Consider the following 14,916-nt stretch of genomic DNA (forward strand, 5'->3'; position numbering starts at 1 on the left):
TCGGCCCTCAGATGTGTACCGCGCATCTCCTGACCTCACTAGGGACTGAAATCTGTCACTTCACTTCTATTCCTGTTTGCCTGAACTTTGCCACGGGCCAAGCCACACTCATTATCTGAGCTACCTTCTCAGTGACTCTTCAGAAACAGGAACATTTTTACCCCACATGTGTGAATTTAGTGAAAATGGTCCCATTCTTCTGCTATTAGCATCTCTCTCTGGAGGGCTCACAGCTGGCTTTTATGGTACTAACCCATACCTTTGAAATTCCTCAGCTGGTAGCTACTAGGAAATTATGTGGCTACCTGTGTTTTTAAAAATCTCTTGACCATTATCACTGCACACCTATAAGTCTGCAGTTGTGTTTTCATTATGCCGAATAGGAACTTATCTCTGGTATCTCTTCATATACCAGCTAAAGTTCTGGCACTGGCCGGTATATAATAATGATCGCTGATATTAATATAAGTGCCTTTCATCTCTAAGAATTCCAAGCATTTGCACAAATTGAAATGCAACCGCAGTGGGGCTGGAACATGGAAGATTTTTAACAGCACGTGGCAACTCTATACAACAGTTAAAGATAGACAGAGGCAAAGGACTTCACACCTAAATTACCCACTGCAGAGAATTTTAAGTAGGGGGAATGCCTAATTACGCAAATTAAAATGTGCCCAGAGACAACTGATAGTGGGACAAGGGCCATGAGATCAAATGGGAAGAAATGCCCCAGAGTCTCAGGCTCACATCTTGTTGGAAAGACAATGCCTCCAGCCAAAGCATGCCCTCTAGCACCAGGCTGGCTCACAACAGACAGAGGCAGCGTCTGCATTCAGTCACCAGTGCCATGACCTGCAGCACGTAGGTGAGCGTAGTCAGGCTCCTATTCCAGCAATGACTTGGCTTAGCCACGCTTATCTGGGAAGAGCTCACTCAATTACAGCCCAGAACAGTTGTGTGGAGAGCATGCTGACTTAAATTCTGTACATTCATCTGTGCAAGATCTAATCCTGCTTCTGTTTGCTCCATTTCCCAGATCCCTGCAATAATAAAAGCGGTGAGCAAAATCATCAGATTTAGTGTGGCTGATAAAGTAGAAATAAAGATCTGTCGGACACACGCTTTATTACTCAAGTTAGACGTGACTAAGATGCACATTAAATGATTCTGTATCTTGCGTTTGCAAACTTGTTAGAGAAGGGAGGATCATACTGCTAAGTACATTTCCTTGTAATTCACCAACACAGTGAGCTTTCTGCATCTCCGGTACATTGCAGGTTTTGCCTGTCAAATGCTATTTGATAAGACAAGTATATATCTGCAGTAATATTCATCAGCTTTCTTCCCGTAAATAGCAGTATCTGAAAATCTGGCCTTTCGCCCAAGTCTGAAGTTGGTTTTTGAAGCAAAGCAGTTTGCTCAACCCTAATGGCAAGTATTGGTGGGTTCAGCTCTCCTCCACAAAAGGTTCGTTTCCATCTCTATTATATGGCCTCCAGAGCTTAACTGTTTGTGTTGTCTCCTGGCCAGAGCAGGGGACTGCAAACCAGTGTTTTACTGTGTGCTACAGCAATGCTGGGCTGTGAGTCATTGGCCAAGCCGCTCACTCACTGAGACACGTCTCATGGGGGTTAATTAATGTTTAGAAAGTGCTTTCAGATCCCCAGGTAACATACTACAAAGCTCTCAACTGCTCTCCCAATTAGCTTTAATTAGAAAGTTAAATAAGGTCATTAAAAGCTGGCTGAATATTCCTGAGACAGCTTTACCCATTGGCTAGATTCCACTGGCGAGCTCTGCTTTAGGGCCGGATTCTGATCATTCAGACGCTGCGGATTGCACTGTGAACTATTACTTGTAAATAAATGGACAGCGCCTGCTCTCATTGACCTCCAGGGGGGTTTTGCCTCAGTGAAACTGATGGGATTGGGCCAGAAGTCTTTAAAGGTACTGTGGAACTTATCTGGAAAACCCTTGTCTATTTGCAGCCACCTTCAGTGCACTTCTGAACAAAAGGCGATGAGCAAACCCCCGCTTCTCTAGTTGCCCAAGCTGAAAGAGAAGAAAACTTCTCACCAGTGGTTTTTGTAAGTCCACTTTCATTGTGGAAACACAATGATATTATAAAATAACCCAAAGCTCCAGCCAGTGGGTGCCATGGACCAACGTTTGCAGTGCGGGTCAGACGTGGCTGGGGGCCGTTGGCAACCATTCTGAGTGTAGCCCCGGTGTCGCCTGGTGCTCTAGGCAAACACATTCTGAATGTGGGTCCAGAAGCAGCCAGGTGCCCCGGGCAAATATGTTCTCAGTATGGGTCAGATGTGACCTGGTGCCTGAGACAAATGGGTTCTCAGTAGGTCAGAGGTGGCCATTCATGCAGGAAAATTCCTCTCTGTGGCAAATCTGGAAACCTTTCACCTTCTTGCTAACTCCTTTCCCCCCAAAGTAGGGCCAGCTATGTAAGTACTTTGTGCAGAGCTCTCCGGATTCTCAGCTCCTCTCTGGCGTGCTGCCTTTAAACCCTGATCTGGTCACTAGTGACAAGCTGTTGGATTACATGAGCCATGGATTGCCATTTCCCCATGTTAACAAACCACCAGCCGACTTGGGCTGACTGGCAGCCTCCACTAGGAGAGGCTCCCCCACCCTGGAGTCGTGAAGGTGTTTCAGGGCAGAAATGCATTAGCATAGCTGGCCTCAGGGAATCCCCAGCCGGCATGTGGCAAATGCCAGTGCTGTTAGCCCTTCATTTTCATCATTACAAAGTTCATGCTCATCTTTTATGTGCATTAAAAATAAGTTATAATCCACTGCCCTTGAAAAGTCATTGGCACATATTACTAATAGTCCTCTACGTATTTCTCACAGCAAATACTCTGAGCACTTAACTGGCACCCTAACAATTTAATTTTCAGTTTGTTTGCCCATCACTAGATCCCAATGCTGCTAGAGCAGAATAGGGACCAAAGCCTGTGAGCTTAGCACGAGCTGCAGAAGCACAAAAAAGCCTCTGCACCTACCAGCCTCTGCGCTGCTTCAGTCTCATAACTTACATGGCCTGGTTTCATTTACGGTTTCGTAAATGCAGCCACCTCTGGGGCTGAGCCCTTGAATGCTACTGTCACAGCTGAGTAATCACCCTCTGCAAGCAGCTGTACAGTGGAAATGCTGGCTAGCTTGGGGGTGTTCACATCTGGTGCTTGGGGCAAGCCCAGCTAGGGCTAGACAAGTAGACATACCGAACACGAGAGAAGCCCGAAGCAATAGTTTGGCCCCAGGAACGGAACAGGAGGATGGAGGGCTATAGGAGGTAGACTGCATTGCATAGATTCATAGCTTACACTCCCCACCAACCAAATAAGGCTAGCAGGGACCATTGTGATCATCTGATCCCCAGCATAGCACAAGCCCTATGACCTCATCCAGGGATTCCTGCATCCAGCCCGGTTAGTGTATGGTTAAACTAGAGTGGCTCTGTTAGAAAGCAAAAAGAACAGGAGGACTTGTGGCACCTTAGAGACTAACCAATTTATTTGAGCATAAGATACACCCAATGTTCATTCCAATGAATGGAGAATCCACCACATGCCAATGGTTAATTTTCCTACATTCACCAAAGGATGTATACTCCCATTTCTACCTGAACCATCCAATGCTCCCTCCCATAACAAGCCTGGGCTCTCACCAGGGTTGGAAAACACGACATGCCATCTCCATGTGGCTCCCTGCCCCAGCCGCGCTCAGAGAGGGGAAGCATGAGGCCAGGTCTGAGACCTGGCCAGCCACATGCCTTTTATACCCACAGTGTAACCACTGGGTGCAATTCTGCCATATGTACTCCCAATGAGCAGGGCATTATTCTGCCAGCATGTCCATAGAAATCAGTGGGGCTGGGCCCAGAGACGGTATTGCTCCATGTGAGTACAGGTGGCAGAACTGGGTAACGAGAGCCGTGCAGCTGAAATTTCGCTCCCATGTTTCAGGGAAGCTCTGATCCGGGTTCTGGTGGCCCAGCTGCAAGGCCTTTGTCTGCATCCCTGCTGGTTTGCTCTGGTTTTGGTGAACCCCAGCAGACTGATCACCCCCAGGAGCCACTGGCCAGCTAGACCATCTACTGGCCAGATGAGCACATACATCCAAGGGACACTCCCCACCAACCAAATCACATGTTGCCACCATGGCCCTTCCCCTGCACTAGTCATAGAATCATAGAATATCAGGGTTGGAAGGGACCCCAGAAGGTCATCTAGTCCAACCCCCTGCTCAAAGCAGGACCAATTCCCAGTTAAATCATCCCAGCCAGGGCTTTGTCAAGCCTGACCTTAAAAACCTCTAAGGAAGGAGATTCTACCACCTCCCTAGGTAACGCATTCCAGTGTTTCACCACCCTCTTAGTGAAAAAGTTTTTCCTAATATCCAATCTAAACCTCCCCCACTGCAACTTGAGACCATTACTCCTCGTTCTGTCATCTGCTACCATTGAGAACAGTCTAGAGCCATCCTCTTTGGAACCCCCTTTCAGGTAGTTGAAAGCAGCTATCAAATCCCCCCTCATTCTTCTCTTCTGCAGGCTAAACAATCCCAGCTCCCTCAGCCTCTCCTCATAACTCATGTGTTCCAGTCCCCTAATCATTTTTGTTGCCCTTCGCTGGACTCTCTCCAATTTATCCACAATGGATAAATTGGCTCATCACCCCGGCTAAATCAGACTCACTCGTCTCACCCCATGCCATGCCGCAGATGGCAAGGCTATGGGCCGCTCAGCCCCCCTGAGCCAGCAGCCCCTGCTGGGAGGAAGGGGGAGAGCATGGAACGAAGGATGGGGAGGGGAAGTATAAAACCCCAAAGAAAGGAATGTCTGAGACTAGAAAGGCCAGGAGGAGGAGCAAGTGCAGAGAAGAAGGGGATGAGGAAGAAATAAGGCAGGATTCTGAGCAAGGGGCTTTACAGGATCTGAGAGGAGCTGGGCCTGCAGCTGTGGGTAGATGCTACAGTGAAGGGGTTGGGGCTCGGGGAGCCACAGGGTGACACCTGCCATGTCTTGGGCCAGGGCCTGGCACCATGCTGCACAGTGGGGACAACAGGGGAGGGCGGACAGGGAAGGTCGTTGCTTGGGCGAGGAGGTTGACAAGCAGGTGTGGCCTGCCGCCCTTCTCTCTGCCCCCCGCCCTGGCATGGACAGCCTTCCTTGGGCCCATTTCTCCTAGCAACGGGGCTGCCTGTGACCGAGGCGCTAACGGGGCATTGCTTTCAGGAACGCCCTCGAGCGGACCGAGATGTTCGAGCGTTGCCTGCCGCGCCGAGCCGTTCAGGAGCAGCCAGGCATGCTCAGCCTGCTGGCAGGCCAAGTCCACAGTGAGTGCTCGTCATCCATATTTAATTATTCCTCTTGCTCGTTAATTTTTAACTACAGCACTCCTGCTATCAAGGGCCATTAGGGGTCCCAACTTCAGGGTTCAACGAGCAGAAAAGTGCTTGTGACATTACTTGGTGTTTCTGCCTTCCACTTTGCTGGGCTGGCTGGATTGCATTAGCCAGCAGGCTGCTCCACCACTGCTTGTGAATAAAACATTTGGAGTTCATTTTCCTTTTCCTCCCCGTCACAGGCACTTTGCTTCAAGCTGAAGTTCATGAGCTCACTCGAGTTCCTGCATTTCCATGAACTATCTGAATTGCTGTAGGGAACGTCCCTGCATTACCAGCGGGTCTCTCTAAGGGTAGGCCTGGCGCGGGCAAGCCAGCTGCATGGATGTACATTGCCAAGGGGGAGGAAACCCAGAGTCAAGTGTTTCTGCCCCTCCAGGGCCAGGGTCTGCTAAGTTACTGAGTCAACAAGCGGTTGGGCAGCCCCAAGTGGCAGCTTGTGCTTATGCTCAGCCCTGGCTTATGCCCCTGGATCCTGGGCTGTTGGTCCAGTCCAGGTCCCTCTCTTGAGAATCTGTGGGCTAAGTTTAGGCTAGCCTTTCCAAAAGCAGTCCCTACCCACGATGGCAAACACGGGGAGCTGCTGGGTGTCGGGGTCTTTTGAAAAACTGGCCCATAACTAATCAACTCATGTATTTAGAGCCATTCTCCCCAACTGCCGTGCTTTAAGCACTGACCCCAGCCCTTCCTGGGCAGAGGAAACAAGGAAAGGCCTTGGGTTTTATACCGAGCCTGCAGCATTGCAGCCGTACATGATAGCCTGGCATGGCTATTTGTCCACCAGTCTGGCCCTTTAACGCAGAGTGTGGGAAAAGAACTTTTACAGCCCAGAATAGAAACGCACCATCCTGTTGGTCCCTTCAGGCCCTAAAATCTCTGAATCTAGCGGTGAGTTTTGTTCTCACTGTCTGGTGGCTTTTCATCCTGGACAGACACGTACACCCCACTCAACACTTTCAGTCGCAGACAGATCCGCAGCAGCAGCGTGAACGGGAATTCTCCCACGTTTACCCTTGAACAAGGTCAGCCTTTCTACATTTTCAGCCTCCCTCGCTAGTCGGTAACCCTTGGGCTCAGCTCCAGTGGAAATGCATTCAGCATTAATAGTGGAAGGAGGACAATTACCCACAGCCTGGGGAGCAGATACAGCCGGGGTGGATTTACTAGGTATTGTAGAAAGTAGTTTGAGACCCGCTCTTCCCTCATGCGAGCGGCTGACAGTGTAAAGGGAACAGCTCAATGGGGCTATGCTACCACAGTGGAGTGTGACAGCTCTAAAGGCGAGTGGCTGGCTCTAAAATGGCCTCTCTCGGCAGGCAGTGCTTGCTTGTGCACTTTCCAAAGGTGGCTGAGTCTGTCTAACTCCGGCATCACCTGCCGATGGAGACGGAGGAACGATGTGCTCAGTTGCAGAAAAGAATCTGCAGTGACCAGAGCTAGTGAAGAAATCTCAAAACTGAACTCCCCGCGGGCCCAAACTGAGCGGCAGCAAAGCGAACCCTGGCCTAGCTCAGCGGATCCACTTGCAGGTTGGCTTGGTGGTAGGGCACCTCAGAGGCCACAGCTTGCAGGCATGTAACACCCAGCCCTTTGGTTTGTGTAGGCATTTCCTGATGCTGCTACCTATCTCTGACGCTCATCTTGGGAGGTGCTGTTCATGGGATCATATGGATGAACAGTTCATGGGATCACAGCTCTTCTTTGGCTGCCTGGTGCTGCCTCAAGAGTTCTGCTCTCTGTGTTGTGTTGGGACATGGAGGAGAAGGGAATCACAAACAGCAGTAAGACTTGCCTCTCTCCTGCTGCTTAGCTGAGTGTGAATGCTCCTGGGCTGCTGTGCATTCTGCCCTAGGAACATACACTGCTCCATAACATGTTGGACTAGGGTTTCTGACTGTCCCTCTATGGAAGGCACGCTGCTTTGGCTGTCGCTTGGGCTATGGATTGCTCCTGGTGTAATGTCGCGGAAATCACTGGCATCTCCTCCAGCTTAGCTACTCAGATACTCCATGCATGACTACATGCATTTGTATGTCAGATCAGAAGAGCATCAAAGTGTCTGGATTGTTAATGCAGGAAAAGTCGCTCCAGACAAGCCAGGTGTACGGAGACAAGTGCAGTTGCTATCAAGGAGTGATAAAACGAGTCTCTGATGGAAGGAGCTCCCCAGCTTTGGTAACATTGCGCTGCAGACTCGGCCCCTCAGGGGGGTAGAAACGTGATTTGCTTGGTGGTGGTTGCCATTTACATGTAGCTGTCGTCATATGTGGCCAGCTCGCAGCAGGGATTCACCTGGCCCCTGCCCCCTTGCCTGCAGGAGTCAGTGTTGGAAGGTCTCAAGGACTAAGACTTCCGTCTCTAAGGTTTCTGACAAATAATTTTTCAGGGCCTGATCAAAAGTGAGTTCTTCTGTTCTCTCTTCCATCATATCATTTAAGAAGCTGGAACCCAGCTTATTCAACCCATAGTGCCCAGGAGCCAGACTAGGCCCTTGCCTGCACCATGCCTGGAGTCCCACCTTTCATTCGGCTGGGATCACCTGAACCCAGAAGGTTTCTGGGGCTGTTGCAAATCCTCATCTCCTTGCTCACACTAATCCCCGCTCCTTGGAGCAGAGCTGGGCAGCAGCTGCAAAAATGTACCCCAAGCAGACCCTGGGCACCCCAGACCTAAGCTGGGGGCGAATGACCCATCCCCCGACACTTTTGTCCGCAGCCTAGCAGACCTGCCAGGGATGACCAGCTAAGGAGCCTGAACTCCTCTCTCAACAGTGGTGGTGGCTTCTGGCTTGAAAACACCGGTGCGTGAGGTGGAAGGAGCATTATTAATCACCAGCGAACACCAACCCAGTGACCAACTGCAGCTGCAGCACGTTGATCTGTCCACGTCCGTGCGACCGACACGCAGCGACAGCTGCTCGTGTAGCCCAGCACTGGAGCACCTACCTTGGGATCGGGAGCCCTGACATCTAGGCTACAGCACCAAACTCCTGACCTTACGGGTGGCCAACTCCAAACACACCCAGCCACACAAACACACGCCACACTGATTGCCTTCCAGATAATTAGCCGCACGTGCCAGTCTGGGCTGCACAGTACATATATCCAGAGGTACATATGTACGGGGTTCTTCAATACCCGGTAGATTCTAGAACTGCCTCCCGTGTCCTTTGTGTGAATGAAAGTGAAAGGATTAAGGAAGAGAGAGGTTCTGGGATACATCAGGCAGTGTGCGCAATCATCTCGGTAAGCCTGTCCCCACCCGTCCCCGGAGGATGGGTCAGCTTGATTGAGGTGAGCTCATTAATCTTCTGGAGGAGGGTCTGTTAGCCGGACAGGGGTTAGTTGTACAGGGGTGCGCTGGGGGGCCCAGCTTCGAAAGGACCGGTGGTAGAGTGAGCGAAGTTGTGGCTGGTTGGTATAAATTACCTGGGCATGCAGTGAAGCGGGATAGGTGAAAGCAGGAGGAGGCAGAGCAGGTGCTAACTCCGCTGGGTACAGAGGGTACGGCGCCCACACTTCAGGGCTACTGGGGTAAAGTGCAGGCACTGTGAGCTCATCTGCAAGAAAAGAATAAGGAGAGTTCATGGTTACAAAACAGCAATGTTCAAAACAACCGCACAAGAGAGCTCGCTTCACCTCCGGCAACTCCTCCGGCAACTGCTACCTAAGCTCAGAGGGAAAAGCCAAAAGACCGGGGGGAAAAACACTGCTCTGGAGGAGGGTCTCAGAGCCACTGTGATCCGAGCAGGACTGTGTGCTAACGTGACAGGGTAGCGGCGGGAGAGTAGGCGACTGGGATGACAGGATGACAGCTGGCCGAAGAGACTCCCCATCGGACGGACTTGTCTCGGAACGGGCTACTGCACGGGGACCAGGGTTCCCGCAAGGGAGACCATTTACCTACCAGAACACTTAGCCCTTTCAAAACTGACGGGAGGTGTTTCGCTGCCACTGTGTCGCAAGGGGGAGAAGCTCCGAGTACGAATCAAGGGGGAATATTTCCCCTGGGTGGAGACTGTTAGCCACAGTTACAGGCTGAGCCCCAGACCGGGTTTGCTGGGCCAGGACACTGCACCGTTCGGTGATGCAAGGCAGCAAGCAGTAAAAGAGACACGTAAGCATTGTAACCAAACAGACTGAGTGCTGACGCTGCCCGGGGCGTGTGTGACAACGGCAGTACAGTGATTGGGGTGCACCACAGGCCGGATCGTTCCTGTGCCGGTGCAGGGAGAGAGGGCCTGGGTCATGCCTCCCTGCTCAGAGTCTGGGGCCACTGCACCCTCTGCCACAGCCTGCCCTAGGGTGCATCCAGCCTTGCCCCTTCCTGCTCCAGGGCACCCCCCCCACTCCACCTTGAGGCTACTGCAGAGGTGGCATGGAACTGGTTCTGTGCATGGTGTGCAGGCCCCTTGAGCCAGGGGCACTCCCGCCCGCTGGGCCCTTTGTGCCAGCCTGACAGGGGAAAAGGGGCCACAGAGCAATGATGGATTGAGCCCCACTGGTCTAGAAGAACTCAAAGCATTACAACCACTGGCATTTGCAGAGAGGCCACGCATGAGTTCTGCTGGCTAGAGGGAAAGGGAAGCTGATAGTGTCGTCGCTTTGGGAGTTAGAAACATCAGCCTGGCTGTGGACACTGAGTACCCAAACTATGTCCTGATGGTCTGGTCAGAGCCATTTACCAGCTGCCAAAGATGCACAGCTGGGGCCTGATCACCAAGAGAAATCCTCTCCCCGTTATGCCATATGGGGAAAAAGGAGAGGTGCAGAAGAAGGCAGATGGGGGACAAGGAGGAGGATGGCTGGGGGGAAATGGCAGCTAGTGGCCATCTGGCCATCTCTCTATCTCATCCATCAATGGGGTCTCTGCATGCAACACTCTCAGTGGGAAGTGTCTACGGGGCACACGTTAGTGCAGCCAGGGAACAAAGGGCAGCAGAGCAGACCCAGATGGTTGGCAGTGCTGCTGTGGCAGGGTTACAAAGGGATCTCACTAAACTGGGTGACTGGGCAACAGAATGGCAGATGAAATTCAGTGTTGATAAAGGCAAAGGAATGTGCATTGGAAAACATAATCCCACTGAACGTGCAAAATGATGGACTCAAAATGAGCTGTTACCGCTCAAGAAAGAGATCTTGGCGTTATCATGGCTAGTTCTCTGAGAACATCTGTTCCATGTGCAGTGACAGTCAAATGTTAGGCGCCATTAGCAAAAGGATAGATAATGAAACAGAAAATAATAATAATGCAGCTGCATAAACCCATGGTACGCCCACACCTCGAATACTGTGTGCAGTTCTGGTCATCCTGTCTCCAAAAAGATATATTAGAATAGGAAGAGGTACAGCGAAGGGCCACAGAAATGACTGGGGGGATGGAACAGCTTCCACATGAGAGATTAATAAAACTGGGACTCTTCAGTTTAGAAGAGAGGCAGCTAAGGGGAGATACGACAGAGGTCTATACAAGCATGACTGGTGTAGAGAACGTGATAAGGAAGTGCTATTTACTCCTGCTCACAACAGAAAAACCAGGAGTCACCCGATGAACTTAACAGGCAGCAGGTTTAAAACAAACATAAGGAATGCACAGTCACATAAGGCACACTCAACCGGTGGCACTTGTTGCCAGGGGATGTTGTGAAGGCCAAAACTAGAATGAGGTTCAAAAAAGAACTAGATAAATTCATGGAGGATAGGAGGAAAAGTCTATTAGCCAGGATGGGCAGAGACGCAGCCCCATTCTCTGGATGGCTCTAAACCTCTGACTGCCAGAAGCTGGACTAGACAACAGGGGATGGATCACTTGATAAGTGCCCTGGTCAGTTCCATTCCCTGTGAAGCACCTGGCACTGGCCAGTCAGAAGACAGGACACTGGGCTAGATGGCCCAGTGGTCTGACCCAGTATGGCCGCTTTTATGTGCCTGTGAGAACCCTACGGGTCTGGGTAGGGCATTTCAGTGTTTGTGGTCCCAGATTGGATTGCATTTCTTTGTAAAAATGCATTCTTTTTTTTCCATATTTTTCCTTGTGGCAGGGCAGAGTTAAGGTTCTTCAGGTGCCCTCATTGTGCGTTTCTTATCTTAACAAATTCGGATTTCTTTTAAGTGTACTCTTAATGTGAATTACCTGGCTTTATAACACTTGCATTGGGGTAATTATAGAATCCCTGTAATTTTTTTACCCTTAAATTACTGACACATAATCTCAACATAACTCCATTTTAAGGTTGTTTTTTTGTGAGTTTCCTTCGTTTGGTAAAAATTATTTAAAATGTCATATGTGAATACTACATGAGAGACCCAAAGAGCATGCTGCCATGTGATATTTCTAATTATCTGAAGATAGATAGATAGACGCCCTTAAACCATAGTTTAAATGTTAACTTCAAAGGACAGATTCACCAGTACACCAGACCAGCACAAAGAAGCTGGAGTGGGCCAGTCACGTAGGGTGAGTTTATAGCTGCTTTGCATCACTGGAGCAGCCAAGGCACAGGGGAGAATCCAGCCCTAATTTGCAACTGACCTATTGTTTCGAGGGCTGTGTTAGTGAGATGGCACCATGTGAAGGGGGCAGGGGCAGCCCAGTGCCTGAGTCCCATTGTCTGTGCTTTAAAGGGTCCCGCTTTGCTTGTGTCTCAGCGCACAGGGGAGCCAAGGCAGCAGTGCTATGAGAAACCTTTCAGGAACTGATATCTGGGCCAGCAGGTAGCCACAGAAAAGCAGTTGGGCCAAATAATCTCCCAATGAAGCTTCTGGACGTACGTCCAGTCTCCATCCTATCCCTGAGTCATTACAGACAATGACATTACAGGCATTAATGACATTACAGGCCTATCTGTAGCCTGTAGAATAATACAATTAGAGACAACTACCATTAATGACTTAGCTCAATTTCTTCCAATATAGCCTATGTGCAAGATCATCATTAACTTTACCTATACCAAGAGTCTGAAGACTATATGTGCTAGTCTGTTGTTAAGATCATTTGGGAGAAAGAAAAGTCTGACAGATGCTAAATTTTTTTTAAGGGCCCAGTTTTTAATTAATTTTAACTCACATTTGATCCTCCTCAGCTGCATGATTCTCACCAGCCCTAGACGCTTCCGAACATGGGGGTCTTGACTTTCCCCAGCCACAGGGACCTTGCCAGCCTAAGAACCTCCCCAGTCACAAGGGTCTCACCAACCCTAGGCCTTCCCCAGTCACAGGGGCCTGGCCAGCCTCAGACCTTCCCCAGATGCTTGAGCCTCGCCAGCCCTAAACCCTCCCCAGCCACGGGGGCCTGCCCCCCCGCCCCGACCTTCCCCAGCCATGTGGGTCTCGCCAACTCAAGACTCTCCCCAGTGGCAAGAACCTTGCCAGCCCTAGCCCCTCCTCAGCTGCATGGGCCTCACTAGCCCCACGGAGGTGACAGCTAAGGGTTTTTCTCAGCACTCACAGGGTATTTCAGCTGAGATGTGGCATGGGGAGAGCCTGGGTCCCAAGCCCTCATTGTCCAGTGTGTGCTGGCCTGGCAGCTTCCATCACATTTTATGCTCTGCAGAAAGCTGGATCTCTCCAAGGAGTCACAGGAGCTGTCCTCCTCCTGGTGCCATCCCAGACCATTTCCAACACAGGCTCTCTTGGGAGAGAAGCCCTAGGGAACTGCTGGCACACAGTATTCAGACATAGCAGGTACTGTCAGGGATGAGAGAGCCAGATCCTCAGCTGGTGGAAATCAGACAAATAATTGACATCAGTGGAGCTATGCTGATTTACGCCCGCTGAGGTTCTGGGGGACAGTGTAGGAGCATGCCAGGAAGGCTCAGTACAAGCCCTTTAAGGCTGTTCTGCCCTATTGCATATCTCACAGGAACACCAGACTTGCAAACCTGCTGCAATTGCTAGATAATTCCCTTGTTGCAGAAGCTGCCTCTTTTAATTTACTGTTTTCCTAGGGTTAGTTGTGAGCCTTCACTTTACTGATCTGTGTAGATGCCACAGGAACTACACAGCTGTGAATGATTTAACAGCATCATAAATTATTTGTGGGGTAACAACCATGGAAAAAGCTGCTTACCCCAAAAAGATAAATAACAGTAGGGAAGTTGATACCAAGTTTAAGATTCTGATTAAATTGTGGGATTTATTACTCCCAGGGCTTGCATTACTTACGCATAGTGAACTTTATTGTGAACTTTATTGGAGGTTTATTTACAGCTAATGCGTAGGACCTGATTCATTCATGAGGTTTTTTCCATAAAAAGAAGCCCACTCTATTTTTCTGCCAGTGGCAGCCGATCAGAAACAGCAAGGAAGTGTGGTCCCACTCAGAACGTGGTGCTGTTCACTTACTAGTGAGTGTTCCCTGGTCAGAAACTACAATAATCTTTCAACATGGGGAGAAAAAAAAAAAAAGCTTGAAAAAATGACTTCACTGTTAGCTGCTTTTTTGTGGTACCAGTGCAGTGTAAGCTGCAGGAACTGATGCCTATAGGCCCAGGAGTAACATGTGATGCTGCCCACACTTTGCCCGGTTCCTGGATGGACGGAGCACTTTCCTTTTCATGGATACCAAAGGCAGAGTTTCACGGGCTTAGCACCCACACTGGGACCAGGTTTTGCAAAGAGCTCAGCACCCAGAAGCTCCCACGGTGGTAGGCAGGGACAAATTCGCAGAAGAGCTCTGCATCTCGGGAGCCAAGCTCTCTGGAGAATCTGGCCCTGACTGTGGATGCTGAATACTTCTGAAAGTCTGGTCCTAAGTGCAAATAAAGACTTGATTGCTTGTGCTCCCCATCTGTCTGTATCCACCTGCTCCTCTGGTCTTATACTTTGATTGTAAACTCATTTTTGTTCTGTGGTTGTACAGCACCTAGCCTGATCTGCGCCTGAAGCTTCTAGGTGCTACCACAAGGCCACTAAATAAGTGACACGACTGTATCACAGTGCCTACATACAAGGAGGCAGAGTGGACATTGTGCAGGCAACCTGAATGTCGGCATTTCCAGATTCTCACGTGTTTCTTTTGCTAGCCTTATGTAGGGTGGCCAGATGTCCCCATTTTATAGGGGACATCTGGCCACCCTACACAAGGCTAGCAAAAGAAACAGTTTTGTTTACAGTTTACATTTTATAGGGACAGTCCCAATTTTTGGATCTTTTTCTTATAGAGGCTCCTATTACCCCCCACCCCTGTCCCAATTTTTCACGTTTGCTGTCTGGTCACCCTGGCCTTGTGTAGGCTGCTCTACCGAACATTTCCTACACGCACACATGGACTGAAGTCCATCTAATTAGAAGGATACCGATGGAGCGTATTCCGAGAAAGAGGGAGAAGAACATCTCGTGTACCTGGGCTGAATCAGAAACAACAAATCTGAACCATCAAAGGCAGAAGGTGATGAGAAATTCCAGTCTCGTTTCTTTAAATTAAAAAAACAAAACAAAAATGAACCACTAAAAAGGACAAACAAACAAGTGTCTGAGTTCAGGGAGATGCACA

At 49.8% G+C, this 14,916-nt stretch overlaps 1 protein-coding gene across 3 annotated transcripts in view; it reads right to left on the reverse strand.

The window, feature by feature from the left end:
• The window catches only part of RBPMS (RNA binding protein, mRNA processing factor), a 139,211-nt gene that overhangs the window by 27,455 nt on the left and 96,840 nt on the right, over nt 1-14,916 (reverse strand). For 2 of the 3 annotated variants that reach the window (XM_073340330.1, XM_073340331.1), the window contains one exon: nt 8,853-8,983. The exons of the other annotated variant lie outside the window; for it this stretch is intronic. In XM_073340330.1, coding sequence (XP_073196431.1) covers nt 8,853-8,983 — 131 coding nt within the window. The remainder of the gene's footprint in view (nt 1-8,852; nt 8,984-14,916) is intronic. 3 annotated transcript variants of the gene reach the window in all.

Source organism: Lepidochelys kempii, chromosome 4, assembly GCF_965140265.1.
Source record: "Lepidochelys kempii isolate rLepKem1 chromosome 4, rLepKem1.hap2, whole genome shotgun sequence".
NCBI lineage: Eukaryota > Metazoa > Chordata > Testudines > Cheloniidae > Lepidochelys > Lepidochelys kempii.